The 23,106-nt window shown below is 48.6% G+C and overlaps 1 protein-coding gene and 1 long non-coding RNA gene across 9 annotated transcripts in view; one reads left to right on the forward strand and one right to left on the reverse strand.

Moving 5' to 3' along the window:
* The window catches only part of PDE9A (phosphodiesterase 9A), a 74,743-nt gene that overhangs the window by 22,389 nt on the left and 29,248 nt on the right, over nucleotides 1-23,106 (forward strand). For 2 of the 8 annotated variants that reach the window (XM_011954093.1, XM_011954094.1), the window contains 4 exons: nucleotides 12,040-12,219; nucleotides 12,340-12,394; nucleotides 13,602-13,672; nucleotides 22,418-22,502. In XM_011954093.1, coding sequence (XP_011809483.1) covers nucleotides 12,040-12,219; nucleotides 12,340-12,394; nucleotides 13,602-13,672; nucleotides 22,418-22,502 — 391 coding nt within the window. Of the gene's footprint in view, nucleotides 1-4,754; nucleotides 4,831-12,039; nucleotides 12,220-12,339; nucleotides 12,395-13,601; nucleotides 13,673-22,417; nucleotides 22,503-23,106 lie in introns of all 8 variants that reach the window. The other 6 variants (XM_011954099.1, XM_011954096.1, XM_011954097.1 and 3 more) reach the window with 5 other exon arrangements.
* Nucleotides 13,836-20,176, reverse strand: LOC105520388. Its single transcript, XR_001003129.1, has 2 exons — nucleotides 19,518-20,176; nucleotides 13,836-14,936 (listed from the first exon to the last, which is right to left on the reverse strand). It is a non-coding gene; the product is annotated as an uncharacterized LOC105520388 (long non-coding RNA).

Raw genomic sequence — 23,106 nt, forward strand, 5'->3', positions numbered from 1 at the left:
ACAGAGCAAGACTCCGTCTCAAAAAAAAAAAAAAAAAAAGTCCACAGATGTAGTAAAACGTTTGGTTTGCAAAAATGACTCAGTCTTTACAAACATTCTGTCATTTGTACCGTAATCAATTAGTTTATTGGATCACAGATTATCCTGACAGAATCCTTCCTGGAACTAGTCTGTGGGATCATTTGGCACAGAATCAAAGCTCCAGACACGATGAGCCAGAGTTGATTTCCTTTGGCTTCACCATAATTAAACTTTCCCATAGGATTATCAGGTTACAGTGACACACACACAGGCTGTCAGATAATGGACAAAGTCTCAGCAGTGTGTACAATTAGCTGGTGACTCCCAAATTCAAATACCCCCAGTGGCATCCATTAGGGTATTCATACCCACACCCTCCCTTAGAAGTTCACCCCTCCGCCAGGCACAGTGGCTCACGCCTGTAATCCCACCACTTTGGGAGGCCGAGGCGGGCAGATCACCTGAGGTTGGGAGTTCGAGACCAGCCTGACCAACATGGAAAAACCCCTTCTCTACTAAAAATACAAAAATTAGCCGGGTGTGGTGGCGCATGCCTGTAGTCCCAGCTATTCAGGAGGCTGAGGCAGGAGAATCACTTGAACCCAGGAGGCGGAGGTTGCAATGAGCCAAGATCAGGCCATTGCACTCCAGCCTGGGCAACAAGAGCAAAACTCCATCAAAAGGAAGGAAGGAAGGGAGGGAAGGAGGGAGGGAGGGAGTTCACCCCACTATGAACAAGAAGCCACACAGAAAAAAAAAATAAATATCTCTGGGGTTTTCTGAAGGGAAAGTAAGTACAGCTCTGTCCCCTCTTTGCAGCCCTAAATAGGAACATGGTAGAGTAGGGCACGTCAGGCCTGACAATGTCATGACTTGGCCTCTCTTGGTGTCACACAGCCCCTGCAGGTTATAAGAAGGATTGAGCTGGCCGGGCGCAGTGGCTCACGCCTGTAATCCCAGCACTTTGGGAGGCTGAGGCGAGCAGATAACCTGAGGTCAGGTGTTCAAGACCAGCCTGGCCAACATGGAGAAACCCCATGTCTACTAAAAATACAAAATTAGCTTGGCGTGGTGGTGTGTGCCTGTTATCCTAGCTACTCGGGAGACTGAGGCAGGAGAATTGCTTGAACCTAGGAGGCGGAGGTTGCGGTGAGCTGAGATTGCGCCATTGCACTCCAGCCTGGGTAACAAGAGCGAAACTCCATCTCAAAAAAAAAAAAAGGATTGAGCTAACATGCATGAACCCCCTAGAACAGCACCCAGAGCATAGTAACAGCTCCTTCCAGAAAGGGAAATGCATGCTAGCTGCCCCAGATGCTGCCAGCTTCACCGGCATTTTTCTGCCTGCAAACTAATCCTAAGGAACCAAGGAGGGCAGAGGGAGAAATTGCACCCAGTCAATGTAAACGATGCAAAACATGAAATTCCCCTCTCCGAAAACGAAAGGGAAAAAACCCGATTCAGTGCCTGCCCCTGAGGTGAACCTGAAATGACAAGGCAGATACTCTCCAAAACTTCACGTTTGGCCACCAGGGTCTTCGGTCGATTTTGCTTTCTTCGTCATATCTGAGTGGCTGAAACGCCAGCGATCTGGGATAGTCCTCTGGCTGCTGATAGACTTATGCAATCCCTTGGCAGGCAGGACAGGCCACAGGAAAGGCTCTTGTGCCTTTAAGGTCACTGTTAATCATATAACTTTATTGTGTTCCTGGGCTATAAAGGAAATGTCGTCCTTGATCTGAATGTCTGTTTTATGATGTCCATAAACAGTGAATTGCCAGTGACTGTACCCTGAGTGACAACATCCTCAACCAGTTGGGTGGTTCAAGGGCGGTTGCAGGGGTCAGGAGAGAGCAAAAGTGGAACAGGAGATGAGTTTGCTTCCCAGGAAGAGGGACAGTGACATCCCACCCCTCACTGACAGGGAAGCCTGCCAGCCCTTCCTCCAAAGAGCCTTGGCTCTCAGGGATCAGAGGCTGGACAAGAGCAGAAATAAAGGCCCCCTGCCCCCACTCCCCACCACAATCTTCAGGGCGTCTAGAGTGCTTATCTCTTTAGGGTCAAGTAATGTGAATTATTTTCCCTAATGCAAAAATAAAAAATAAGATACCCCTTTACCCTTTTCTGAAAGGATAGCAGAGGTATTTTTCTTTTCTTTTTTTTTTTTGAGACGGAATCTTGCTCTGTCACCAGGCTGGAGTGCAGTGGCACAATCTCGGCTCCAACTCCCTGGTTCAAGCAATTCTCCTGCCTCAGCCTCAGCCTCCTGAGTAGCTGGGTTTACAGGCACACACCACCACGCCCAGCTAATTTTTTTGTATTTTTAGTAGAGACGGGGTTTCACCATAGTGGCCAGGATGGTCTTGAACTCCTGATCTCATGATCACCCGCCTCAGCCTCCCGAAGTGCTGGGATTACAGGCGTGAGCCACCGCGCCCGTCCAGCAGAGGTATTTTTTCTAATGCTTGGGAAGTGTCTGCTAAGTATATATAGATTGATTCACTGGAGGGTGCTCAGCACCTCGCCCTGTTGCTCCAGGTCAGGACTAACAAGGTGAAACATGGCTCATTGCATCATATTAATAGCATGCAAATCTAAGCCCAGTGATGTCGTGCAGTGGCTGAGATCGAGGGCAATGGAATGGATCACGCACGAGCTCCCAGGCCACACGCACACGCCCTTGTGATGTATCATTCACTCTACTCTTGCAGGTCAGACGCTTGGGATGCTACTGCCTATGCTGAGGTTCCTAGGTCACCTCCCTCAATGCGTGGGTCTGGGGGCCGGTGTGTTCTATTGCTGGCGCCACGTGTGCATTCATTTGCCTAGGGGAGAAAAGCACACATTCCCGTCAGCTCAGGTGCACGGAGGACAGAAGAACCGCTGTTGCTGTTAGTATTCTCTTCCGCACAAGATAAAAAAGAGATCAGCAAATCAGCTGGCTGGCCAATCAAATTAGCTTATTGTGTTACACTAATTTTTAGATTCAGAATTATAGGTCAGGCTGTGCTAGCGATCAGTGAAATCAAATTTCATGTCATTCTGCGCCGGGTAGACTCAGGATTTGCCTGAAACAATTAAACAATTCCTGGAAGAAGTGGGCGAGGCAGAGGCTTGAACTGTCCACTCAGACCAAGGTGGAGTCAGGTAATGGCTTCTGGGCATGGCGTGGGGCGGGGGCAGCCCCTGCCCTGGACATTCGTGAACACGGGGGCAGCCGTGTGAACACCATGGGGCAGGGTGTCTGTCCTGCCACCCGCACGGCTGCATCCTGCCCGGGAATGAGGCTGGCAGCCCATAGGCCCCTCCTCCGTCCCTCTAGAGGTTTGCTTCATTCCAGTACCCTTGGTTCTGTCGGGTGGGCAGGGCCTGGGCCCCTCTGTTGCAAACTAATGGCCCAAAGCTAACCTGATCCGGCAGCATCTAAAACCAGGACCCGGACTCTGCCGGGCTCCAGGATTGCCCTGGAACAAACCTAAAGTCCCCTATGACACACAAACAATTCTGCCAGCCCCGCCCAGCATTCCCTGCCTGTGCTTATCAAGTGAGGAGGTCAGCAGGATGCAGCACCCAGGTGAGTTCACATCAATGAGTCCAGGTGTGTACAGGCAAGAAGCAGCCAGGAGTTGAGGCTGAAGAGGAACCTACCTAAAACTGTCATTACGACTGATTGATCCTCCGTGTAGTCAAATCTTCTGCCTTTATTAAAGTCATTGGTATCTAGAGGTAAATGCCCATCAGCTTGGAGCAGCACACCCTTGAAATCCACTCTAGCAGGCAGACTCTGGGGCACTTTCAGATATTCTATTGGTTGTTCTCGGGGACAGTTTCCTTTGGAGGACGTGTGAGTTGCCTGTGAATATCCGCTTGCTCTCCCTCAGTTTCCATCACCTGGATCAGTGAGAGCTAATGCTGACTCCCCCTCCCTCGGGGGCTTACTTGCAGTCTCCCCATTTGCTTAAAAACTTCCAGGTCCAGAGGGACCCTAAAGACCCTGTCATGTCCACCTGTGAATTACCAGCATCCCAGGCCATTGCTGGGTTTTCTTAAGACTATTAAGACATTATCAACATGAAATGACTTGAATATGCTTTAATTTTTAAAATTCATCACACGTCCTGCAGCATTTAGGAAAAAGAGGGAGGTGTCATACATAATATCAAATTGGGCTGACGCGAGGTGATTTTGCCACGAAGGTGGGGAAGGATGAACATTTGCAATGAAAACTGTTCGTTGCCCCCAAAATCCAGCCGTTTCAGGCTCTCTGAGGATTCCGGAGGTGCTAGAGGGGGTAAGGGCCACATTCAGGTGGTGTAGGTGGGATTCACCCCTTCATAGCCTGGAAGTGGTGCCCGGAGCGCACCCTGTCACCCCAAGGATGATGATACCCCAGGGAAGGCGGTGGAAGCAGGAAAGGGAGGTCAGAGGGAACCTGGGGCCTTCAGCGGGCCTCCGTGATGCGGAAATACTAACAACGCCAACTGCAATCGCAGAGGCAGGCAGGGTTACGTGGCCAGGGCTGGGCTGGCGCTGTCCTGAGCACTCGACACGCATGAAATCACAGTTGTTTTAAGTTCTGAGCTCCCCTGGGAGGAAACTGTGGCCACAGCAGGAATTCCAATGATTCTAGGGTCAGGAGGGGAGGCACCCACTTCCTGATCAGGGCCGTGTTTGTGGATGCGTGGGTGTGGTTGGCCTTTGTGCACACTGGCGGTTTTGCTTCTTTCCCCCAGCAAAAGAATGCATTTGCATTATCTAAAGAGGCGGTTCCGTGAGCCCACGGTGCTGAGTCCCAGGTATTCCACTGGTGTAAGTACCACCACCTGGGCAGTGCCCCCAGGGTGTTCTCGCTGGGAGTGCAGCTTCGTGTCTGTACCCTTCCTGAGAATAGCTGACATGCTGGCCTGGGTGGCACACTGGCTGAGGTGTGACTGTGACAGACCAGGATACCAGCATCTGCCCCAGCACTGAACTGGGCAGAGAGAAGGTGTGGACAGAGTGGCGTGAAACATGGCGGCTGCTTGTGCTGGAAATTAGATGCAGTCACACAAATCCTGTCATGCTCAAAGGGTTCCATCTCAAAGTCCAAAGGAAAACTCTTCCTTAACTTTTATTCCATTCTGTCTCTACGTTTCTTATTTTGAAGCAAGGATAGATTCACATGCTGTTGTAAGGATGCATACAGAGCGAGCCCATTTATTGCCCGGTTTCTCCCAGTGGTGACATCTTACAAAACTCTAGCACAATGTCACAGCCTGGCGTTGACCGTGACACAGTCCAGATCCAGAACCTGGCGTCTCCACGAGGATCCTGCCTGCTGGTCTTTAATAGCCACACCGCTTCCCTTCCATTCCCCACTGGATCCCTGTCCCCTGGCAACCAAGAGGTCTCTCTCTTTTTTTTTTTTTTTTGACAGAGTTTCGCTCTTGTTGCCCAGGCTGCAGTGCAATGGCACAATCTCAGCTCACTCTGCAACCTCTGCCCGACTCTCCCGAGTAGCTGTGATTACAGGCATGCACCACCATGCCTGGCTAATTTTGTATTTTTAGTAGAGATGGGGTTTCTCCATGTTGGTCAGGCTGGTCTCGAACTCCTGACCTCAGGTGATCCCCCTGCCTCAGCCTCTCATAGTGCTGGGATCACAGGCATGAGCCACCGCACCTGGCCTCTGGTCTCTATTTGTATGATGTTGTCATTTCCGTAATGTTCTACACGTGCAATCATGCAGTAGGTGACTTTGGGATTGGTGCCTTCCACCCAGCACAACCCCCTGGCATCCATCCGGGTTGTCGCCTGTATTCGTAGTTCATTCCCTTCTTTCGGAGCCATACTCCGTGGTATGGATAGACCACACTTTGTCCATCCATTCTCCCTTGGAACGCACCTGCATTGTTTCCATTTGCGGCTACTGCAAATACATCCGCCGTGAACATGTGGACAGGCCTTTGTGTGAACATCAGTTCTCTGTGTACATCATCTCTCTGCTCTGGTGCTTGCATCTTTAGTTGTTTTTTTCTGTTTTTTGAAGAACCCACCAGACTGTTTTCAGAATGACTGTACCATTTTTCATTCCCACCAGCCACGAGTGAGGGAGCCGTGTTTCCACATCCTTGCTAGCATTGGGGGTTGGCACTATTTTGTATCCTAGCCATTTTGATAGGTGTGCAGTGGTATCTCACTGTGGTTGTAACTGGCATTTCCTAACGGCCGAGTGGTGCTCAGCATCTTTCCATGGGCTTCTTTCCATCTGTGCCTTTCTCCGGTACCCATCTGCTCATCTCTTGCCTGCTTTCAAATTGGCTGGTTTTGTTTTCTACTATTGAGTTTTGACCATCCTTTATATATGCTACATGCAAGTCTTTGTCAGATATGTGTCTTGCAAATATTTTCTCCCAGACCGTAGCTTGTCTTGTCATCCTCTTACCAGGATATTTCTCTGAGCAAAAATTTTAATTTTGATGAAGTCCAGGCTATCCATTTTTCTTTTTCTGGTTTGTGTTTTTGCTGTCAAGTCTAAGAACTCCCCACCTTACTGAAGATCCTGAAGATTTCTCCTATTTTCTCTCTAAACGTTTTATACTTTTATATTTTACATCTGTGGTCCACTTTGCATTGATTTTTATATAAACTGAATTCTAGGTCAAGGCTTTTTTTATTTTTTTTGTTGGCCTGCGGATTTCTAATTTTTCCAACACTATTTATTGAGAGCTCTCTTTTCTCCGTTGAACTGCTTTACATCTCGGTCAAAAATCAGTTGGGCGTATTTGTATGGACATGGTCAGAGGCCGTCCGTTTCTTTCCACGGCTCTGCCTGTCTGTCTTTCTGCCAATACCTCACAGTCTTGATTATCGAAATTATATCCTAAGTCTCAAAATAAGATAGGCTGATTCCTCTCGTTTTATCTGCTGTTTTTCTTTTTTTTTTTTTTTTTTTTTGAGACAGAGTCTCGCTCTGTCGCCCAGGCTGGAGTGCAGTGGCCGGATCTCAGCTCACTGCAAGCTCCGCCTCCCGGGTTCACGCCATTCTCCTGCCTCAGCCTCCTGAGTAGCTGGGACTACAGGCGCCCACCACCTCGCCCGGCTAGTTTTTTTTTTTTGTATTTTTAGTAGAGACGGGGTTTCACTGTGGTCTCGATCTCCTGACCTTGTGATCCGCCCGCCTCGGCCTCCCAAAGTGCTGGGATTACAGGCGTGAGCCACCACGCCCGGCCTATCTGCTGTTTTTCAAAATTGTTTTTATTCTTGTGAGTCCTTTGCCTTTCTATCTAAATGTTAGAATAATCTCTATTTCTACAAAAAAAAAAAAAAAAAGGTCTTGCTAGCCTTTCAATGGGAATTTTGTAAAACCTGTTTACCAATGTGGGGAGAATTTAGTGTGTTGAGTCTTCCAACCCATTAACATGGTCAGTCTTGCCACTTGTTTATATCTTCTTTTATTTCTTTCATGAATGTTTTGTAGTTTTCAACATACAACTTCTGCGTATGTTTTGTCAATTTTACACCTGGGGCATTTTTGAGTGACTGTAAATGGTACTGGTGTTGTTTGTTTGTTTGTTTGTTTTTGAGACAGGGTCTTTGTCCTTGAGGCTAGAGTGCAGTGGTGTTATCATAGCTCACTGCAGCCTCAACCTCCCAAGCTCAAGCAATCCTCCCACCTCAGCCTCCTGAGTACCTGGAACCACAGGCACATGCCACCACGGCTATTTTGTTGTTGTTGTTGTTTGTTTGTTTTGTTTTTTGTTTTTGTGTTTTTGTAGAGTTGGAGATCTCTCTTTGTTCCCCAGGCTGGTCTCAGACTCCTGGGCTCAAGCAATCCTCCCACCTTGACCTCCCAAAGTGCTGGGATTACAGGCGTGCACCACTGTGCGTGGCTGGTATTTTGTTTATGATGTCAGTGCCTACGTGGTCATTGCTAGAATATACAGTTGTAGTAAATACAATGTAATTTTGTATGTCTTCCACCCTGCAAACTTGCTAAACTCTCTTTTTAGTTCTAGGAGGGTTGTGTTTTGTTGTTGTTGTTTGTAGATTCCTTGGGGTTTTCTATGTAGACAACGTGTCATTGGCAAACAGGGACAGTTTTCTTTCTTCCTTTCTAATCTGTTTGACTTTTATTTCCTTCTCTTGCCTATTGCACTGGCTAGGACTCCCAGCACTATCTTAATTAGCAGTAGTGAGAGCAGACAACCTTGCCTTGTGACAGTCTTAGGCAGCAAGCACTCAGTCTTTCACCATTGAGTACGATCAACTCCCCTGCATCTGTGTGTCCCATATCCATATATCCAACCAATCACCAATCAGAAATATTTTAAAAACAAGAAAAACAATACAAATAGGTAAACAATACAGTACAGCAACGCTTTACATAACATTTACATTGCATTAGGTATTCTAAGTAATCTAGAGATGATGTAGCGTGTACAGGAGGATGTGCATAGGTTATATGCAAATACTACACCATTTTATATAAGGAATTTGAGCATCCTTGGATTTTGGCATCCTTGTGGGGGGTCCTGGAACCAATCCCTCAGGGACACCAAGGAACAACTGTATAATGTTGGCTGTAAGGTTATGGTTGATGCTTTTAATCAATTTGAAGTTCTTCTCCATTCCTAATTTTATGAGTTTTCTCATGAACATGGATTGAATTTTGTCAGATTTTTTTATGAATTAGTTGATATGATCGTATGATTTTTATTCTTTAGCCTGTTGATTGGAGATTACATTGATTGCTTTCCAAATATTGAACCAACCTTATATCCCTGGAATAAACCCCACCCAATCTTGATGTGCAATTATTTTTACGTATTACTGAATTCTACTTGCTATTTCATTAGTGATTTTTGTATCTAGATTCATGAGGGATGTTGGCATGTAATTTTCTTTTTGTTGTTGTTCCTTGCCTGCATTTGATATCAGGGTAATACTAACTACATAAAATGAATGGGGCCCAGGTGCAGTGGCTCACATCTGTAATCCTAGCACTTTGGGAGGCCGAGACAGGCAGATCACTTGAGGCCAGGAGTTCAAGACCAGCCTGGCTAACATGGTAAAACCCCGGCTCTACTAAAAATGCAAAAAATTAGCCAGGCTTGGTGGCCTGCGCCTGTAATCCCAGCTACTCAGGAGGCTGAGACAGGAGAATTGCTTGAGCTCAGGAGGCGGAGGCTGCAGTGAGTCGGGATCACACCACTGCACTCCAGCTTAGGCGACAGAGTAAGACTCCATCTCAAAAAAAAAAAAAAAAAGAAAAAAGAATGGTAGTAATGGTAGTGTTCCCTCCTCTTCTGTTTTCTTGAAGATACTGTTAGAATCATGTTGACTTTTTAAACATTTGGCAGAATTCTCTATAAATGTTTAGAACCATCTTGGCCTGGACATTTCATCTTGGGGAGTTTCTAAATTACAGATTGACTTTTGCTATAGGTTGTTTACATTACCTCTTTGATATTGAATGAGTTGTAGTACTTCGTGCTTCTCTAGGAGTTGGTCCATTTTATTGAAGATGTCAGAGTTCCGTGTGTAGAGGCATCTGTAGTGTTCCCTCATTATCCTTTTGATGTCTGCAGGGTCTGTAGTGATGTCCCTCTTTCGTTCCTGATATCGACAATCTGTGTCTTCCCTCTCACTGTTTCTTTGTCAGTCTTGCTAGAAGTTTGACAGTTTATTATTTTCAAATACCTAGCTCTGTTTTGTTGATTTTCTGCATTGTTTTTCTGTTTTCTGTTACCGGGATTTCTAGTCCCCTATCTTTGTGATTTCCCTCCTTCCTTTCTTTGCTATCATTGTGGGTTTACTTTGCTCTTCTTTTCCTGGGTTCTCATGGTGGGATCTTGGCTTATTGAGTTGAGATTTTTCCTCTCTTCTAATGGAAGCCCATAATGCTATAACTTTCCCTCTCAGCATTGCTTTGGTTGTGTCCCACAGCTAAATTTTGTGTTGTATTTTCATTTTTATTGAGTTCGATGTCTTTTTAATTTTCCCTTGAGACTTCCTCTTTGACCCTTAAGTTATTAAGAAGTATGTTGTTAAGTTTCCACGTGTTTGGAGATTTTTCTACTATCTTTCTGTTATTGATTTCTACTTTGGTCCTCGTGTGGTCAGATAACATACTCTGTGTGGCTTCAGTTCCTTTAGATTGGGTGAGATTTCCTTTATAGCCCAGGATATGGTCTATCTTGGTACATGCTCTGTAGGCGCCTGAAATGAATGTAGCGCTCTGCTGCTGTTGGGTGAAGTGGTCTATAAATATTCATCATTTGATGGACTTCTAAATTTATCTCAAGACTCTGAGATCATTCATTCTCAAAGGTTATGTGACACACTACCTTTTCCAAAGAATTTCTAAGTGATCTAAACCCCTGCTGAGTTCACCAAGTGGCCTGTAAAACCTGTGATGATTCTTGTTGATGGGAGCCACCTTCCCCCACTAGTAGGTGTGGGACTTTCTTCAGGTGAGGGCCTCGAGCTCACACCAGTTCAACCTATGGCTGTACGAAAATTTTCTGGCTGACATTTTTACGCTTGTAGCTTCAAGAGATGTAACAAAACATCATTTTTCTTCTTCTTATCAAGTCATAGAATGCTAAAGCCAGAGGGAATCTGGGGTCATCTGGTCTACCCTCTCATTTGACAGGTGAAGTAATGAGGTGTTGCAAAGTTAAACTGATTCGTTTCTTTTAATTTTTTAAATGAAATTAATATATGTTAATTATAGAAAATGCATAAGAAAAAAGGGAAAATGCATAAGATAGAGGGAAGCAAACTTTTTAAATAAAACGTGTATAAAACTTATAACCAAAGATGACTAAGATGACTACTATTATTATTTTGGAGTATACCTCCCAATAGGTTTTCAAAAGCAGGATCACTATTACTGCTTCAAAACCTTTTTTTTTTTGTACTTTAACAATAGACATGAACATTTTTCAAAATATTATTTCTAATAGCAAAATATCATTCCAGGTATATGTCTAATGATAGAGTTTCTCATCATTTATTTAACGAATCTCCATCGGGTGGGCGTGCAGGTTGTTACAGTTTTCTCTGTGTTAAGTAACACTGTGATGAACATCTTTTGTGTACACGCATGATGATTTCCTAGAAATGGAACCCTGGGTCAGTGCTTGTGAACATTTTAGCTTCTGAGCCCCACTGCCAAGTTGGATTCTTGAATTTTTTGTTTGTTTGGGCAGCTTTGGTTTTGTTTTTTCGTTTTCTTTTGAGATGGAGTTTCACTCTCGTTCACCAGGCTGGAGTGCAGTGGCACAATGGTGGCTCACCACAACCTCTGCCTCCCGGGTTCAAGTGATTCTCCTGCCTCAGCCTCCCGAGTACCTGGGATTACAGGCATGTGACACCATGCCTGGCTAATTTTGTATTTTTTAGTAGAGACGGGGTTTCTCCATGTTGGTCAGGCTGGTCTCGAACTCCTGACCTCAGGTGACCTGCCTGCCTTGGCCTCCTAAAGTGCTGGGATTACAGGCCTGAGCCACCACGCCCGGCGTGGCTTTGGTTTTATTTGTTTTGTTTATAGTGGAAGGTTAGACATCAAATCAACATAGAAGATGTGGTGAACTTATGACTAAGCCTGGTGTGGGCTCTTGGTGTCCTGGGGCATGAGCTGGAGGACGGCTGGAGCCAGGTAGAGACCGCTCCCTTCCTTAGAATGTCACCTTGCTGACAAGGACAGCGCTGTGAGCATCCACACCTTCCTATGAGGTAGCTGGCATTGGGCCTGGTCAGGAAACAGGAAGACAGGCAGGTTCCATTTAGCCTGGGACCTGGACCTTGTAAAACCAGCCACCCAGCCCAGTTTTACAGGCCAGGCAACAAAGGGAGCAACTGGTTGGACCCGGGCCTGCCTCCCCTCTGCAGACCCGCCGTGAGAACACCGTGTTCTGAATTGAGACGTGCCTTGAACTCACTTTGTCCCAGTAATTGCCCCCATAAAATAGATCTGGGCACTAAGAGGAAACTTCCCATATTGAGAAACCCAGTCCTGCCTGCTTTTTATAGCTGGGGCTGAAGACAAGAGAACCACAAGCCCTGGCCAGTCTGCTGAGAGACCACTGAGGGACAGATGGGTTGTGGGCCTGGAGCAGCCCCAGAGGGAAGGAGCATTTGAAAGTGGACAGGTAGAGCCCAGGCCCACAGAGCCCCAGGGCTGCTGCCAGGAAGGCCAGCACGTCCCTCCAGGTAAGGGGCAGCTCCTCGGTCGCAGCCTCCGCCCCCCAGCACGTGGGATTCGGGCCACAATGGCCTATGCGTCTTTTCCTCTTGTCCGTGTTCCATCTGTCTTTCTTCTTTGGTTTGTAGAGAGAGAAGAATTAATCCAGAGCGTGCTGGCGCAGGTTGCAGAGCAGTTCTCAAGGTACAGAGTCTTCTAAATTTACAACCAGCCAGTGATGCGCGCATCTTTCTGTAAGAGCGAGGGCAGGCCCCGGGCTCTGAGGCTGGCCTTGGCCGGCAAGCGCGGCTGTCTCACCTGCCTGGAGGAGCTGCCCGCACGGCGGAAGCCTTCTGTGGCTTCTGTAACTAAGCCAGCTTGGATGGGGCCCAGGAAACACTCACCCTAGACCAAAGACCGTGTTGAGTGGGCGCATTAGAATGTGAATGTTCTCCATCGGCTCTTCTGGGATCAGAGAACCATCCATAAGAATTGGCTCCATTGGAAAATAAGCTTCCTTGCTTAGTTAGGGGACTTCCTTTTCATCGGAGTCATCCCAGCAATCCTGACCTGGATACCGTATTTTCCATTTCTCAGACTGACTTCTCAGCGGTATCTTACTGCCCAGGTTAATCAAAATGGTGAAAAGGGCAGACGGCTAGGATTTTTTAAAAACCTTCGAATTGGCTGGGCGCAGTGGCTCACGTCTGTAATCCCAGCACTTTGGGAGGCGGAGGTGGGCGGATCACCTGAGGTCTGGAGTTTTGAGACCAGCCTGACCAACATGGAGAAGCCGCCGTCTCTATGAAAAATACAAAATTAGCCGAGCGTGATGGCATATGACTGTAATCCCAGCTACCCGGGAGGCTGAGGCAGGAGAATCACTTGAACCCGGGAGGTGGAGGTTGCGGTGAGCCGAGATCACGCCACTGCACTCCAGCCTGGGCAACAGAGTGAAACTCTGTCTCAGGAAAAAAAAAAAAAAAAAAAAATCCTTCGAATTCTTTAACTGACTAGGTTGGAGCCTTCAGAGAGCATGACAGGTCCTCCGAAGGTATCTGTGCCCATCGGGGGAGGGTGCGGGGACTGGACCCTCTCAACCACATAAGCAGAGAGAGGGCCACGAGTCCTCCCCAGAGAGTCTGGGTCCACTGCTCAGGCCTGAGGAAGTAAATAGGCCCACTAGCTCGGAAAATACACCTCATGATAATTTGGTGATTCTTTCCTCCCCATGGGACATGATGATTTCTGAAAAGCAAGTCCTAGCAATTTGGCACCCATCCCCTCGCCAGCCTACCTAGAGGCCTTGCCCATGCCCACAGCGGGAACTCAGTAGATGTTTGCTTAACCCGTTTTGGCTCTGAGAATTTTAAGGGTCATATTTCCTCTCTCTTTTCTTTTTCCTTCCTAGAGCATTCAAAATCAATGAACTGAAAGCTGAAGTTGCAAATCACTTGGCTGTGCTAGAGAAACGCGTGGAATGTGAGTGACGTTTCTGTTTCCTTTTTCCTTCTCTGTCCTTTAACCTCTATTCAAATTAACCACTTGGAACAGGGAGGAGTTCAGTGCTGAAGGTAAATACGAATGCCTTTTCTTTCTGAAATACTTGAAAATTACCTTTGATGTTAACAAAGGCTCATACAGTGACTAACTAAGCATTTTATTTCTATTTTAAAAGAAGCACAGCTCATGGTATATAAAGCATTCTTTCAGCCCCAAAGAGTAAAAATGAACACACGAAGCCCCCCACACTCAGCCCCTCTGAGAACCTCTGCCGAGTGTCTTATCTGTGTCTTTTTTTGTGTAAATGAAGACATTCTCTGCACACTGATCTGCACCCCGTGGGTCACCATTTTTTGGAATCTGTCTATTAAGTTGTTATCTCTTGGTTTCTGATACAGTCTGGATGTGCGTCCGCTCCACGTCTCATGCTGAAACGTCATTGGCAATGTTGGAGGTGGGGTTGGTGGGAGATGTTTGGGTCAGCAGGGCAGATGCCTCCTGAACGGCTTGATGCTGTCCTTGAGATTGTGAGTTCTCGCAAGATCTGGTTGTTTAAAAGCACGTGGCACCTCTCTGCCCTCCCGCTTCCCCGTCGCCTTCCACCGTGATTGGAGGCTTCTCGAGGCCTCCCCAAGAGCCAAGCAGATGCCGGCACCAGACTTCCTGTAAAGCTGACAGAACTGGGAGCCAATCAAATCTCTTTTCCTTATAAATTGACGAGCCTCAGGTATCTATAGCAACAGAAGAACAGCCTACTACAGCCTCCAGTCACCACCAAAGGAAAGCAGAAAAATGACTAGTGAGCCAAGGAGTATCAATTCAAGTCCTGATTCAATGATCAAAAAGCTCAAATTCTGGGAAGAAAACAAGTTCAAGTCACCCATCCTTTTTGTCCTCATCCGTAATATCAAGGTCAGTGCTTGAATTCCACAGGCCTCACAATTCTATGTTCAACTCACAGCTTGACAAGTGAACTCTTTGTCAATGACAAGGCAAAGGTTAATGATTAACATGCACCACGTTTACCAACTTAGGAACTAAATAAACAGAATCCAGACAGGAGGCCGTTAAGGGTTACAGCATCACACACAAAAAATATCTGGCTAATTGACTGAATGTCGTCATCGCTTTTCTTTTTTTTTTTTTTTTGAGACAGAGTCTTGCTCTGTTGCCCAGGCTGGAGTGCAGTGGTGCAATCTTGGCTCAATATGCAAGCTCCGCTTCCTGGGTTCAAGTGATTCTCCTGAAACATGATTTACATAGTCAGATTTATACTTTTCAAAGTGTGTGGACATTTCTAAAAATGTACGTGGTCACTGGATCTTCAAGACGGTTTCATTTTCCCTGTTATCAATGAGGAAACTACAGAGAGGTTAGGTAACCTCAAGTTCACTCAGCAAATTAGAAAAATAAATAAAGCTGAGACTGGCACCCAGGGTCCTGGCCAGGCTACTCTCACTGCCTGCTACCTGCCCTTCTGGGACGGGTTACCTCCCTGCACACCTGGCTGAAGAGGACCAGGCACTCCATGAGGATTCCTTGGTAACTCAGGTTAGAAAGCTGAAGCTGCAAGCAACAGAAACTGATCGTGGCTGCTTTCAGCAGAAAAGCAGTTTTTCCCTAAAGGATTTTGGGAAGCTCCCTGGATCCCCAGGAGGGCTTGGGAACAGGGCTTGGAGGTTGTGCAGCAGCAGCAATTCCCCAAATCCCGTGCAGAGCTGATGCTGTGCGGATGCCTTGCTGCCGTCTCTGAGCCCCGGGTGCAGCACCAGCTCTCCTGTACTCCTCACTCTGGACCTAGGCCCCCCGCCGGAGGCTCCACAACCACTTATGCAGATATCAGGCACTTCTCCATGTCACTGGCTACAGGTTCAAAATCTAGACACAGCCAGACCATGCGCCCATGGTCTAGCTGCAAGGCAGGCCCCACAAAGGGAGGCTGTGAGTGCCCTGAGGCTGCCGCACAAACACCACAGACTGGGAGGCTTAAGCAACAAAAACTGACTCTCCCGCAGCTCTGCAGGCCAGAAGTCAGAAATCAAGGCATGAGCCGGCCTGGCTCCTTCTGGAGGCTCTGAGGGGCCCTGGTTCCGTGCCTCTCTCAGACTCTTGTGGCTCCCAGCAATCCTTGCTGTTACTGAGCTTGGAATGCTGCATCACTCTAACCTCCGCCTGTGTCTTCACGTGGTGACGTTCTCCCAGGATGGCTCCACGTCACCAGTCTCTCTCTGCTAGGTCTTATAAAGATGCCTCTCTTTGAATTTAGGGCCCAACCTAAATCCAGGATGGGCTCATCTCCAGATCCCTAATGGATTGTATCTGCCAAGGACCTTTTTCTAAATAAGGTCCCATTCACAAGTTCCAGGGAGTAGGTTGTGAACAGATCTTTCTGGCGGACACAATTCAACCCACCACAGCGAGTGTTTGCATTTCCATATTCTGCACTGGGAGGCTGGCTCAGCTCTCCACCAAGCCCCATGTCACAGGGAATTCTCCAAACATGGGTAGGGGTTTGAGCCAAACATGCAAAAAAGGCTTGCTGCAGAGTCACCACCCACCTTTACAGATGCAAAGAGTCACGCAGTCACTACGGGGCGAGCGTGCAGATGCCCGTGGGCAGCAAGTGCCTCCCACCTCTCCTCCTCTCTCCAGCACTTGGGCTTTTCCTCAGCCTCCCCCATCTCCTACGCTCCACCCGGAAGCCAGTGCCAGCTCCCTCCTTGCTCTTCCCAGAAAGTGCAAACAGGCAAGTTGAAGAGGCCATGCCGTGACTCCCAAAACTCTGACAGAGAATTATGTCGCCCACAACAAGATGAATAGTAACCCTGTGTGTCTTTGAATAACTGACCCTGGAAAATAACCATCAAGCCAAAAGAAAAGTGTTCCTATTTTACCTCCAAGTGGCAGGTGAGTTGAAGACCACTGAAGGACGTGGCATATAGGACCTTCTCTCTAGCCTGTTCTAGCTGTGGAATTCTCCAAAATCGCTCACTTCTCAGAGGGAAGGCATCTTCCCATAAGGCCCTCAGTAAATGCACATAGATGGCCTGGAAGAGGACACCACTCTTGACCCACCGAGCTCAGGCTCACGGCACAAACCAGAATTACTGGTGCTTCTGTGGGTAAAACCGGTTGTTACCAGTTGTACTGATTTCTAGCACCAGAGACCTAGGACTGCAGAAATGGGATTGAGGGAGCTCCCCTCTCTAAGGAGTAGGGAAGGGGGAACAGTCTAGCAGTTGTGGAGGGTAAGGGAGGGGACCTCTCCTCAGTCCTCCTGGCTGCCCTCCTCCCACCGCATGCAGCTCACACCCCCACTCCAGGAGGCAGCCGTGTCCACACAGGCTGTCCTCCTCCTGAACTCCACCTGGCTTTGGGCTCATCCTCCCCGGACACTTCTGGCTGATGGCTCCCCACTGCAGCGGGTGTGCTTTAGCGGGAGGTGGCCAGGATGCTGTACCTGTGCTGAGCCTCAGGGAGTCTGAGTTCCAGAGACACCGCAAGGGCAGCAGAGCCTTAACCCAAAGATGCGAGAGCCCAGACATTTCAGGAAGCTTGGAGGACAGAAAGGGAAAATCCTTTTGAGGAGAGGGCTGGGAGCTGAAGCTGTCATGCGCCAGGCCACTGGGGAAGTGTGTGCCCAGCTTCTCAGAAGGTCAGTCCCAACCCTGCACGGCTGCCAGAAGCTAGCCAGATGGGGAAGGCAGCCAGGAGCGTGGTCTGACACCCAGTGCACAGGGCCTGGGCCAGAGGCAGATGCTGCCATCTACATATGCCCATGCACATGTAAACACACACAAAGGTGTCCATGCACTCACAGATACACACGTGAAATCGCACAGGCATGTCCGGATGTCATATATACATGCACACATGCACACGTGTAAGCACCCAGGCACATGCAGATACATTCATACATGTGATCACATACACACACATGCACACACACAGCTGCTTCTGCTGTACATGAGCTGCTGTGAGCTGTTTTGTTTTGTTTTGTTTTGTTGTTGTTGTTTGAGACAGAGTTTCGCTCTTTGGCCCAGGCTAAAGTGACACAATCTTGGCTCACTGCAGCCTCCGCACCCCAAAGACAGGACACTTCTGTCTCAGCCTCCCAAGTAGCTGGGATTATAGGCGCCCGCCACCATGTCCGGCTAATTTTTGTATTTTTAGTAGAGATGGGGTTTCGCCATGTTGGCCAGGCTGGTCTCGAACTCCTGACCTCAGGTGATCGACACGCCTTGGCCCCCAAAGTGCTGGGATTACAAGTGGGAGCCACTGTGCCCATTGAAGTTGTTTTCTGCTTCTTCAGTTAAAAGACTCATCCACTAGAATTGGCCACCTTAAAGCCATATTACATTGTGGTGGCCTTGACTTAAATGGAATTTCCTGCTTCTTCTCAAATGTATAATTCCTCTGAATTGAATATAAATTTCTTCATTTCTCTTCATTGACTTTCAAAGCTCTTCTTCCTTTTGATATAAAAAGTTCGCCTCGTTCGAGCGATCTGGGATTTCCCTTACGCTACAGATTGTTTCGTAAACAGAACACCCAGGCACCTCCCCTCACGTCCTGGCTGGAGGTGAAACATTAAAAAGAGATTTTAAAGCAGGGCCCTTTACTCCCTTCCTTCCTGGTTTGCGGCCGGGGCACAGGGCAGCTCTGCTCCATCCACCCTTTGTCCCCATGATCTGGGTTTGGACCAAAACCTAAACACAGCGTGGGCCGTGGGAGGAGCTGACTGCCTGGGGCAAAGTGTAACACAGGCCATCCAAACAGCCCAGAGCCTAGAAGCTAGAACCAAGCCTTGCTTTCCTCTGTCACTCAGGAAGTGTGCTCTACGCCGGCTCTTTAGTGAGGCTCTTGGAGGAAGTGTTGAAACACAGCTCTATTCATACATGTCTTTAAACAACTTTCACTAGCTCTGCAGCCAAAGGACTGGGCCTGCCAGGTTCCCGGCCTCTTGCGGGAGCACAGTGAGGTTGGGGAAGGAGCACAGCACAGAGCCTCCTGAGCCTCAGCTCGGCTCTCCCCGACCCCCGGCTCGGCTCTCCCCCGTCCCCAGCTCGGCTCTCCCCGACTCCCGGCTCGGCTCTCTCCACCCACCAGGCCGCTTTCCCCAAAGCCAGCGTCTCAGAAAGTCGTCCTTAAAGCTTTCCCTGCAGGTGGCCTGTGACTTGCAGAAGCTCACAAAAATCTCTTTTAAAGCCCCTTTTTTTTGTTGTTTTATTTTGAGACAGAGTCTCGCTCTGTTGCCCCGGCTGGAGTGCAGAGGTGTGATCTCGGCTCCACCTCCCGGGTTCAAGTGATTCTCCTGCCTCAGCCCTCAGAGTAGCTGGGATTACAGGCAGCCTGTGACCACGCCTGGCTAATTTTTGTATTTTCAGTAGAGACGGGGTTTCCAGATAGATAGATAGATGAAAGGATAGATAGATAGATAGATAGATCAATCGATAATAGATAAATGAATGGATGGATGGATACATAGTGAGTACGTAGGCAGATAGGTAGTAGAAAGAGAGAGAGAGAAACAGGATGAACATTTAGAAGGCCTGGGTGTGGGCAGAAAGCCTGGAAGGACACACATTAATACAAATAATATTAACTGAGTTGTTTTCTGGGCCCATAGGATCCTAGATAAATTTTTAAATATTCTTCTTTGAAGTGCTATTTCCTACACTTCCTACAGTGATCGTAGGATATTTTATATTCAGGAAAATGACATTTAAGATATAGTCAGTGGACCATGGACCTTGGACAGACGGCGCAGCTGCCCTATTTACAGTCTACACCGCGTGCTCAACCGTTCCCCAGATCTACTCACTTTCGGAATGTGCTGCCTTCCACGTGTGAACCACACTGAGCGCCTTCCTGCCACTGATGTTGAATTGTCCATTTGCTCACGTCAGTGTCCAAGTGGCAAACCCACAGGGCACGGGTGGGATCCTGCAGTCTAGACAAAACCAAGGAGCACCCGTGGGGGCCACGCTGGGCTTCCCAATCCACACGCCGACCCGAAATGTGTTCTTGGCGCCTTTTCTCAGAAGACGGCCTGTGGCGTTCTTCAGCTTCCTGGAGGGGCCCACGATGCTGGAGGAAACGGAGACCCGGCTCCAAAGGAGAATGTGGACTCTTAGTGGTTGGACAAAAGACCTTAGTCCGGACCTCAGGTACCCTGTGTTTCCCCAGCAGCCGCTCATCTGGACTCAGCCATCAGGACAGCGACCACACTGGCTCCGGCCACATGCGCTTCCAGACCCCTGTCCTCTAGCCATTGGGTAGAAGAGGGGCGGAGGTTTCTGCGGCACAGAAGCACGTCAGCAGGACCAGATCCAAACATTGCACCCTCCAGATTCCTCATCCTTCTGGCAGAGAGAAGCAGTGTCCCGGGAAGCCAAACCCCTACTTGACCCCTGACCCTGGAAATGCCTCGAACCCCCCCAGGAGGCTGATTCCAGCCAGGCTGCCCTGGGGCCCTGCACTGGGAGAATTCCTTTCCGAGCTGCACTACTTCCTTTGGGGTGGGAAGGAGCTGTCAGAAACTAGCCAAAGGCTCCTAGTTGCTTGGTTTTTCCTTTAGAAAACATTTGCTTTTTATTTTTAGCAGTTTATCAGAGCCAAACTTCATGAAAAAGGGAATAGAGTGGCATCGTGGGAGTATCCTTCTGCATAAAAATTAAGGTGTGATTACAAAGTAACAAAGCTGCCGGGCGCGGTGGCTCAAGCCTGTAATCCTAGCACTTTGGGAGGCGGAGACAGGCGGATCACGAGGTCAGGAGATGGAGACCATCCTGGCTAACACGGTGAAACCCCGTCTCTACTAAAAAAAATACAAAAATCTAGCCGGGCGAGGTGGCGGGCGCCTGTAGTCCCACTCAGGAGGCTGAGGCAGGAGAATGGCGGGAACCCGGGAGGCGGAGCTTGCAGTGAGCTGAGATCCGGCCACTGCACTCCAGCTTGGGTGATAGAGCGAGACTCCGTCTCAACAAAAAAAAAAAAAAAAAAAAAAAAAAAAACAAAGTAACAAAGCTAATCTTTTTTATTTCTTATGAACCAACTCTAATTGTAAAGCCGTGCAAAGCTGCTTGCTTCGTGGCAGCGTTTCTGAGGTAAACGTGCAGTCTGCCAAGGGTGAATATCTTGAAGTTTAACACTTGCTCAGAGGCATAAGCTCCAGTTTGTTTTTGGTTGAAAAATAGTATCCTAACTGTTGAGGCACACCTTTGCAGTGGGACTCTGTAACAGCCCACTGGGTTCACCCTGCCCGCCGCCTAAACAGCTGAGTCATCCAGATGGGAATTGCAGTGGAGAAAGTCATTCACTCCGAGCCGGCTGTGCCGGAGACCAGAGTTTTATCATTCCTCAAACCAGTCTCCCCGAGCATTCGGGGGCAGAGTTCTTAAGGATAACTTGGTGGGTTGGGGGAAGCCAGTGAGCCTGGAATGCTGATTGATTGGTCAGGGATGAAATCATAGGGAGTTGAAGCTGTCTTCTTTTTTTCTTTTGAGACGGAGTCTCGCTCTGTCACCCAGGCTGGAGTGCAGTGGCGTGATCTCACTCACTGCAACCTCCGCCTCCCAGGTTCAAGCGATTCTCCTGCCTCAGCCTCCCGAGTAGCTAGGATACAGGCACTAGCGTGCCACGCCCGGCTAATTTTTGTATTTTTAGTAGAGACGGGGTTTCTCTATATTGGCCAGGCTTGTCTCAAACTCCTGACCTCATGATTGGCCCACCTCGGCCTCCCAAAGTGCTGGGATTACAGGTGTGAGCCTGGGCGGAAGCTGGGCGGAAGCTGGGCAGAAGCTGTCTTGCACTGAGTCAGTTCCTGAGTGGGGTCACAAGACCTGACGGGCCAGTTTATTGATCTGGGTGGTGCCAGCTGATCCATCAACTGCAGGGTCTGCAAAATATCTCAAGCACTGATCCTAGGAGCAATTTAGGGAGGGTCAGAATCTTGTAGCCTCCAGCTGCATGACTCTTAAACCATAATTTCTAATCCTGTGGCTAATGTTAGTCTCGTCCCCAGGCAAAAAGGAGGTCTGCTTTGGGAAAGGGCTGTTGCAGTCTTTGTCTAAACTATAAACTACAAACGAAGTTTCTCCCAAAGTTAGTTTGAGGAATGAACAAAGACAGCTTGGAGGTTAGAAGCAAGATGGAGTCGGTGAAGTTAACTCTCTGTCACTGTCTCAGTCATAATTTGGCCAAGGCGGTTTCAACTCCAGGAATGTGATCAACCTTCTAACACAAGAGCACTTATGGGCCAGGCGTGGTGGCTCACACCTGTAATCCCAGCACTTTGGGAGGCCGAGGTGGGAGGATCACCTGAGGTCAGGAGTTCAATACCGGCTTGGCCAACATGGTGAAACCCCGTCTCTACTAAAAATACAACTGGGAGGTTCTGCTGGGAGCAAAAAGTGGGTGCCAGAGTTGAGATTCCAGGAGTGGAAAGTGGGGAGGGGCCTCTACCCTCTGGAAACAGCCCAGATGGAGGCGGTGGCGCAGCGGCGGCCACGCACATGCCGGCGAGGTGAGAGTCAGTTGGAGCTGAGCTAAGTGGGTCGGTGCAGGCACACCCGGAGTATCCGCAGCCGGGGTAGGAGTGAGACCTCTGCACTGAGCCATTTTCCTCCCTGGGAGCCACAGGGAGCCCTTAGTTACCAGCCTTGAGAGATCCTCTGCATTCGTCCATGGTAACGCCCTTACTGTCTCTCTCTCTGTCACCAGTGGAAGGACTGAAAGTGGTGGAGATTGAGAAATGCAAGAGTGACATTAAGAAGATGAGGGAGGAGCTGGCGGCCAGAAGCAGCAGGTAGGGCCTGCGCTGGGGCCACGGGCGGCCGGGCCTGGTGAGGGCTCCCCGTTCCAGCGGGGCTGGGGCTATGCGCTTTGTTTCTCTAAAAGAAAGGCTGGTGCGGTTCGGTACAGTTCAGGCTTGGGAGAGTGCAGTCTGGAGGCAGCCACCCTGCTTGCAACCTGCTTGTCAGTGGCGTGACTTTCTTCTAACACAAGAGCACTTATGGGCCAGGCGTGGTGGCTCACGCCTGTAATCCCAGCACTTTGGGAGGCCGAGGTGGGAGGATCACCTGAGGTCAGGAGTTCAATACTGGCTTGGCCAACATGGTGAAACCCCGTCTCTACTAAAAATACAAAAAGTAGCCAGGCATGGTGGCACATGCCTGTAACCCCAACTACTTGGGAAGCTGAGGCAGGAGAATCGCTTGAACCCAGGAGGTGGAGGTTGCAGTGAGCTGAGACCGTGCCACTGCACTGCACCCTGGGCTCGACAGAGCAAGACTCTGTCTCAAAAAAAATAAAATTATCAAGCCTGTAATCCCAGCACTTTGGGAGGCCAAGACGGGCAGATCACGAGGTCAGGAGATCGAGACCATCCTGGCTAACACGGTGAAACCCCG

The sequence above is a fragment of the Colobus angolensis genome, unplaced genomic scaffold (assembly GCF_000951035.1).
Source record: "Colobus angolensis palliatus isolate OR3802 unplaced genomic scaffold, Cang.pa_1.0 Scaffold38, whole genome shotgun sequence".
NCBI classification, from domain to species: domain Eukaryota; kingdom Metazoa; phylum Chordata; class Mammalia; order Primates; family Cercopithecidae; genus Colobus; species Colobus angolensis.